Here is an 8,275-nt window from a genome sequence, read left to right as displayed (position 1 = left end):
CGAGGTTAAATTGCACGTAAATGCGAATTCGACCACGAATTATAATAGCGACGCGATTATGCAACGTGATGGCTCTACAACCTTCGGCGCTCCATTTAACCGCTTTCCGATTATCATTAGTCACATCGCTTCGAGAATCGATGTTATTGCGAAAAAAAACTTACGATAATGTTAATTATTGGCTTATTACATGTGTGCTGAACTTTTACAAAATGACGGTGTAATCTATCAATGTTAACGTGGGCACTTAGGTATTGACGTACTGCGAGAACCGTGACCTCAAATTACTAGTATGGAACTTGCTGTATTCATGACGTAATGTCTATGAAAAATGTTGGCGATGGTATTAGTCACGCTATTCAACTGAAACCCAATCGATCAAATATAATCACGGTAAATGGCAATGGAAATTTAATATTGTCCGTGAATTCTGGGAGAGAAAGAAATGTGTATAAAATGTTTTCTTGACGGAATTTACTTTACAATTAAATTAATATGTTAAAGTATGAATGTTGTTCATTTCAAAAATTTCATTGGTGCACAATTTTATGGCGTTGAAACCATAATTTAAAAATAAACTTGGTAATTGTGATAAAATTATTGAAACAGGAAAATTGTTTTCTCGTTCTCGAGAATACAATGTGAAATCACGCATGTAATTAATACTAATAAAAAATTAAATAAAATATACAATATATATATGTGTGTATTGTTACGGCATTTATAATATTTACGCACAATTGTGCTAATTTACTTGTAATTACAATAAATTAAAGTGAGATTTGTTCAATTTTAATTATGCGACTGACAAATAATTTTGTTTACGCTTTTAACAAATAAGCAGGGTATAGCGTAAAATTAATCATTAACTATTTAATTCTCTGCATTCATCATTCTAACCACCTTCCGGCTTGGTGCAATCCTCATTATTGTCAATTAGGATTAAACGGTTCAGTTGTGTATTTGCCTACAATATTAACTCACTTACTGCGTATTAAATATTGTAAATGATCAATACGTTCGTATATAAATAATAATAAATTTTTACATAAAACAAATATCTATCACATATAAAAGCCGAAATAATGAAAGGCAAAATAACAATTAAAAAATAACAATTTTAAAAAATAATAATTAATCTTGACATTAAGAAGTTTACAGAAAAAATAATTTTGTTAAAGTATCTAAAAATTTGGATAGATACTGATCTGAAAATAATTTTGTTAGATCATCAAAATAATTATATAAGAAACTCAAATATGATGAACAATGCTATAAAAAAATTTTACATTCTAGTAAATAGTTTGAATGTTCTATATAATGCAACAAAATTTATTTTCAGATCTTATCTATAACTGAATTTTTAGATACACTTCAGCGAAATCATCTCTGTATTTAATATTCGATATATTATACGTTTGCGAGTATATCCTCTCTCTGTATTGTTATATTTGTATTTAATAATTTATTAATTCATTCATTCATTCTAGCTTTTCATCACTGCGTATTAATCAATTAATCCATTAACTATCTTGCCTGTCTTAAATGTCCACTTAAAATGCTACGTACTGCATGCAACACAACTGCGATGAGAGATTAAAGCACGCTCTATGCTGCAAGTAGAGAAAAAGACCATTCATGTTGGATATCATAAGAGAGCAATTTTTAATCAAACGAAACCTCGTGTTCACGTTTCCCCACCGTCCTGATACCCGCCTACAGACAAAGTGAGCGGATAGAACATCTATCCCAAAAGAACATCAAACATTTACGATCTTTTGAAAGAACTCGATTATTCATCCATGAAAATTTCTCCTGTTTCATCGAGCGCTTTCATCCCAAGAGTCGTGGCGAATTAATCGCCCGTCCTCTCGCACTAGTTGCATCTGATATCTCCTTAAAGCTTAGAATACCTCCAACATTTTGCTTTTATTCTATCGCCTGCTTTCTACTTATCAAATTATGTATGTATGTACGATATTGAATTACGTGTTTACAATATTTTAATTCTGATTCTAATCAGTGTAACTGTTCTTATCCCGTTAATAATCAAGACATTTATTTTTATACATTTTTGTATTTATATTATCATTACCGACGAAAGAAAAAAAAAAGATAATTTGTCTCAAAATAAAAAAGTAATTTATCACTAAATCTTATCACAAATTTATTATACTTTAAATCAATACAAATACGTTGTAATTTTGTTTTATACAGATCACGTAAATTTGAAGGAGAATTCTCTTGGACTTTGATGCATCATAGCAGAAATACTAATTGGAGATAAGTGTGAGCTGATTCTTCCACACGCAAGATATGCAATCTATTATAAAACATGTGAAGCGTTTCCTCTAGAATTGCAATACATTGAAAAATCTGCTACATATTCCTACAAAGAGAACTCTTATTTTGTTAAATATAAATATATGTGTACATGATACACATTTTGCCATACTCGGCGTAAGATACATGATCAAACATTTTGATCATTAACAAATAGAAGTTTGGAAACGGCATTAAATAGTAAAATAATTATCTTCTCTATATCGCACTTATTTACTATATGTATTATAAATATTAAAATCAAATAATTCTGAGGAATTTACTGAATTTATCAGGCAATCTGCAGATTATTTGTAATGAAATACCGCAATTTTACATAAACTTTACAAAGAATGAGATAAGCCAATCTCACATATGTACATATATGTAGAAATCAATGCCGATGGAAACTTAGGACTATTGAATTAATTCGCTTCACGAATGACGATCTTCCTTTCTTTCTTTTGTCTTCTAATTGCCAACCAATGTACAACGTGGTTACCACATACATATATATATACGTGTCTTATTCCGACAACGTGAGTAACACGCCAGTTTTTCCGAGACCATAGCCGACACTAAAAAAAAGTTGTTAAAAAGAAAGTTTTCCTTTTATAACTCTTGTTTCCACATGAAGAACAAATTGTACTTATGACTTTATATTTATTTATCAAGCCACATCCGCATCATCGCTACAAGGAATCTTTCCTGTGATTGAAACTAGCAGTTATTTTCCACGATCTTCACCACCGCCAATGTTCAAAGATCATTCATACTAAACTCCTATTGTAGAATAACAGTAGATATACGTGAAATAAACGATAGATATAAAACAAGTCTCGTTAAAGGCCACTGTGCATACAAGGCTTAATAAATTATGCAATGTTTCTTGCAACAACTACGTATGGCATGACTTAAAAATTTATTCTGGCGAGAGACAGTCTATTTAATACGCGGTGATATTATTTAATTTTATAAGAAATGCGGACAGCACATATGAATATTGCTAAAACAATGAAGAAGAAATCATGTCTTTTCATCGGTCTAATTGTAGTAACGATCTTGATAACCTGTCTCTATTACTCAGTCACTTATGACGATTTTGAAATTCATAACATATTTCTGAAAATGATTCGTGAACAGGATTATTTTCCAAATGAAATCGACAGGGCAAAAACATACAGGGAAAAAGGCGTAAAGACTATTCTTCTGTGGAACACATTGTTTGGCAATAAGAACTTTTATTTCGGACAAAAAGAAGACATTTTCCGCGATTGTCCTTTCGATAAGTGCAAAATGTTTAACGATCGGAACTATTTGAATGTGGAAGATTATGACGCGATTCTTTTTCACGGTAATGAAATGAACGACTATGAAGTACCACAGAAGAGGAAGACGACGCAATTTTACGTCTACGTTAATTTAGAAAGTCCAGCCAATCGAAAAGTGCATCAGAAATATCAGAGAAACTTTTTCAACCTCACAATGACATACCGTCTTGATAGTGACATACTCTGGACATACATGATTGTAGAAGATGTAAAAAATGGCGAATTCGTCGCACCATCAAAGGATGTTGATTGGAGCGCTTTTCAAAATCATACAAGTAATATATTCTTTGAATGCATTATATGTATATCTATTTCTTCTTTATTCAATGCCGTTTTGTAATCAATGAAAATATTCAGATTAAATATCACGTGTAAATGTTATTCAATATATAGAAATGTTTTTCACCCTTTATGTTGTAAAATCGCACAATTTTAAAGGAAATTTAGCGTGACGGTCGGGATTTCCGATGAACTCAGTTTTACCGATTAAATGCAATTTACATACGCGATTTTACAATATAAACATACAATTTATAAGATCATATCACTAGATTATTAATGTAGTGATACGCACAAACATTTGTACAATTTGTCAAAAGAGAATCTTTTAAATTAGATTCCTAAACTTAACAATTTATCATTACTTATTTATTTATTCCAAATAATAATAATGTAATCTTCTTACGGACTCTCCCAAATTCAACAACAAAAAACTCCAAAACCAGGGCGAATGAAAGTTAGCGTGGTAATTAATACGCAATCTTAATTCTTCAATTCAAATTAGAATCTTTATTCCAACGATAGTACGTTTCAGTTCACTTTGGAACCATCTTCAGCAAACAAATTTAAAATATCAATCCCATCATGTCAAAGAAAAATCACCATCAAATTAGCAGATTTGATGTTATAATATATCTATTCGAAACATTAAATTATCTTATAAATATTGATATTGAACAAATTTCAAATTAACAATAAAACCGGTGACTCACCCTAAAACATAGAAGGAATTCGTCTCAACTTAAAAGAATTAGTAAAACCTTTAATACTAAATTAGCTTTTACAAGCTTAAATAAATTAAATAGTTTGATCAAGGGACATAAAGACATTCTCCCAATAGAAAAAAGAAAAAATGTGGTCTATAAAATTTCGTGTAAATCTTGCGATGCCTCTTACGTCGGTCAGACTAAAAAAAAACTAAAACCTAGACTGGCTGAGCACCACAATCATATCAACCGGAATAGTAACAACCAATCAGTGATCACAGAACATCGTATTGAATTTGATCATGACTTCGATTGGGAGAATGTCGCGATTCTAGATGAAGAGCGTTTTCTGAATAAACGTTTAATATCGGAATGCCTTCATATTTTAATGCAACAAAATAGTCTAAATTTATGCTCAGATACAGGAGGTGTACATCATGCCTATATACAATTATTAAAGGACATCAAATAGTTATATATTTTCGGTTATACAAATTTTGTTTATGTATCGACATTATCTTTTTCTTTTTTTTTCTTTTTTTTTCGTATTTCTTTTTATTTTCGTGATTTGACCTGACATGTCTTTCCCAGTATATTAAGTGTATTAGTTAATAATCTGATCTCGTATGTCCGTTAAGGTCAAAATTCAAATCTTTTAAGGTTAGGTATTAAAAGTTCGTACACACGATACACACACTGCACATATGGCGTTCCATTTAAGCGTGGCAAACTGTGTTTGAGTGTGTTATACTGTGTCGGTTTGTGTCTCCTAAAAGGAAAGCAGCTATTATAACGGGTGGCACCCAGTTGGACACGGCTCAATTGGACACGAGCCACTCACGGCGCTTAAGGCTACAAAGCTCCTAGGCACCTGGTCGCTGTGATTGGTGGTGTCCAATCGAGCCGTGATCAATCGGGATCACCCCGATTATAACATCAAATCTGCTAATCTGATAGTGATTTTTCTTTGACATGAAGGGATTTATATTTTAAATTTGTTTGCTGAAGATAGTTCCAAAGTGAACTGAAACGTACTATTGTTGGAATAAAGATTCTAATTTGAATTGAAGAATTAAGATTGCGTATTAATTCCTACGCTGACTCTTATTCGTCCTGGTTTTGGAGTTTTTTGTTGTTATTTATTTATTTTTCATCTGGCTCTACCTTTGTTTAACGCGTATGATCTTCATAACCTGTTTAACATAAAGAAAACATTTTAGTAAATTACAGCCGGTATTCATAGTCCTTTCTTATTTCAACATCGTCTTAAGTAATGCCTTAAGATGCTAATACGGTCCTCTTATTGATTTGTGACATCTTGAGATTGTACTTAAAACGGTCTTAAATATAAGATCCGACTATGAATATACCGCCCAAACAGTTTTGGTCGCCATATATTTGTGATAAAATTTGGTCAGAAATTACAAATTTTTACTCCAATATGGTAATCAAAAGTGTCAATTCAATGAAGCATTTATTTAATAGATAAGTTATGCAGGCCTTATGCGTGAAATAAAGATAGAGCCAGATGTAACATAAATAAATGATTATTAATGAATTGTTATAAAATTAAGTTTGGAAACCTAATTTAAAAGATTATCTATTTTAACAAATTGTATACATGTATGGATGCGATGTCGATGTAATAGTATACAGTAATATGTTAATGTAGTAGTATGTAGTAATGCGTCTTGTAAATCGTATATAAGTCGCATTTAAGGGGATGCTGGAGTGACCAAATTGTCGAGACATATAAATCTTCGAATTTATTGAACGGAATAAAAATCCTTTTACTGGATTCAAGTAAACGCAAAATTGGGAGGTGTTGCAGTGGACTTTATAAAATCGAAAAGGAAGTTAAAAATTTGGTAAAACTGCAAAAAAGGGGAGCAACCGCCAACGATCTTGACCTTGACATATGTTGTCAAGATCATCACCCTGAGTAATCTCCAACAATTTTCAGCCATTGCTCCTTATTCATTGAAAAATTATTAACAAAAGAATTTGAAAAAAATAACGTCTTATTTCTGCTTAGGGACGCACGACTTCTACGCGAAGCGACTCCCACTCTACCTCCTCTCCTGCTTGGGAGCGTACGACTTCCACGCAAAGCGATTTTCGAAGTCATGACCCTGAATGATCTCCAACAAGACTTCGAAAGTTGCTTCACTGTGGAAGTCGTGCGCTTTTCAGCAGGGGGAGAGGTGGGGTGGGAGTCACTTCGTGTGGAATAGGGGGGGGGGGGGGGGGAGGTGGGGTGAGAGTTGCTTCGCGTGGAAGTCGTGCGCCTCCAAGCAGAGGGAGGGAAGTGGGATGGAAGTTGCTTTGCATGAAAAGTCGTTACGTAAGCAAGGAAGGGTATAGGATAGTTTTAATATTATATATAGCAGAAATAAAACATTTCTTTTTTTTGTTAATAACTTTTTAACGAATAAGCGACGGCTAAAACTTGGTGGTTGCTCAGGGTCTTGATCTTGACAACATATGTCAAGGTCAAGGTCGTCGGCGGTCGCTCCCCTTTTTTGAAGTTTTACCAAAAACTTACATTTTTTCAATTTATAGAGCGTCATCTAACGTAGATATTTCCTTAATACAAAAATTTTAAAGATCGTATGGGCAAAACGACAGTTCAGCATCCAGCGTTTTATGTGCACAAACAATACTGAGTATAAGACTAAGATTAAGAGCTTAAAAGAAAGATTTATATCGATTTGTAAATTACGTATATACGAATGCTGAGCCAAAACTCGGAATGATACAAACAAAGCAGTAATTCTAGGAGTAGATGTTCCATCTTGTAAGAGATGGCATTACAATATGTTAGATAAAGACAGATGTATGCATTTAAGTAAAACAGAACGATAATGTAAGAAATAAATCAAAGATGTCACTATTATCGACTTTTTAAATTTGGAATTTAAAAAATCTGTACTAACGACATCGATCAAATTTAGCCGTTACTCCAGCATTCTCATGACCGATAAAACAACGATCCTGTCGAATATTGGCAGAGAGATACGCCAGAATCTCTCTTTGAAATCACAAAATACGAGGGTCGTCTGAAAAGTTTTGAGCCTCATCATGAAGATGGCGTTACTCGTCAAAGCCATTCTGGTATTATAATCGTGATACTTACGAAAGATATCTGTGACAATTATGGTCACTTTGGACGTTCAGTTCTTGTTTGACAATCATTTGTGTCGTCATTTTGTAAAAATGGAAAAGATTGAATATCGTGCTATAATTAAATTCTTGAATTTGAAAGGCAATACGTCTACGCAAATTAAAGCCGAGTTGGACGCTGTTTACGGGGACTCTGCCCCATCATTTGCCACCGTGAAAAGATGGGTAGCTGAATTTAAACGTGGTTGTATCAGCTTAGCTGATGATGAGCGCTCGGGACGGCCAACAACTGCGACCACCACCGATAATATCGAATAAATTCATCAAATGATAATGGACAACCGTCGAATTAAGGTTAGGGAGATAACAGAGGCTGGTGGCATATCAAAAGAACGTGTTTGTCATATATTGACTGAAGAATTAGGCATGTGTAAGTTAACCGCGCGTTGAGTGCCGCGCTTGCTCACTCTGGATCAAAAACGCATTCGAATGAACATTTCTAAGGCCCTGTTG

At 33.2% G+C, this 8,275-nt stretch overlaps 1 protein-coding gene across 1 annotated transcript in view; it reads left to right on the top strand.

Moving 5' to 3' along the window:
* Nucleotides 1–2,567: 2,567 nt before the first annotated feature.
* The window catches only part of FucTC (alpha-(1,3)-fucosyltransferase C), a 26,328-nt gene continuing 20,620 nt past the window's right edge, over nt 2,568–8,275 (top strand). Inside the window, exon 1 of the mRNA XM_018513220.1 lies at nt 2,568–3,928. Coding sequence (XP_018368722.1) covers nt 3,304–3,928 — 625 coding nt within the window. The 5' untranslated portion in view covers nt 2,568–3,303. The remainder of the gene's footprint in view (nt 3,929–8,275) is intronic.

This window comes from Trachymyrmex cornetzi, unplaced genomic scaffold, assembly GCF_001594075.2.
Source record: "Trachymyrmex cornetzi isolate Tcor2-1 unplaced genomic scaffold, Tcor1.1 scaffold1156, whole genome shotgun sequence".
NCBI lineage: Eukaryota > Metazoa > Arthropoda > Insecta > Hymenoptera > Formicidae > Trachymyrmex > Trachymyrmex cornetzi.
Note: the sequence above shows the minus strand (reverse complement) of the source record. Positions and strands in the feature narration are given on the sequence as shown.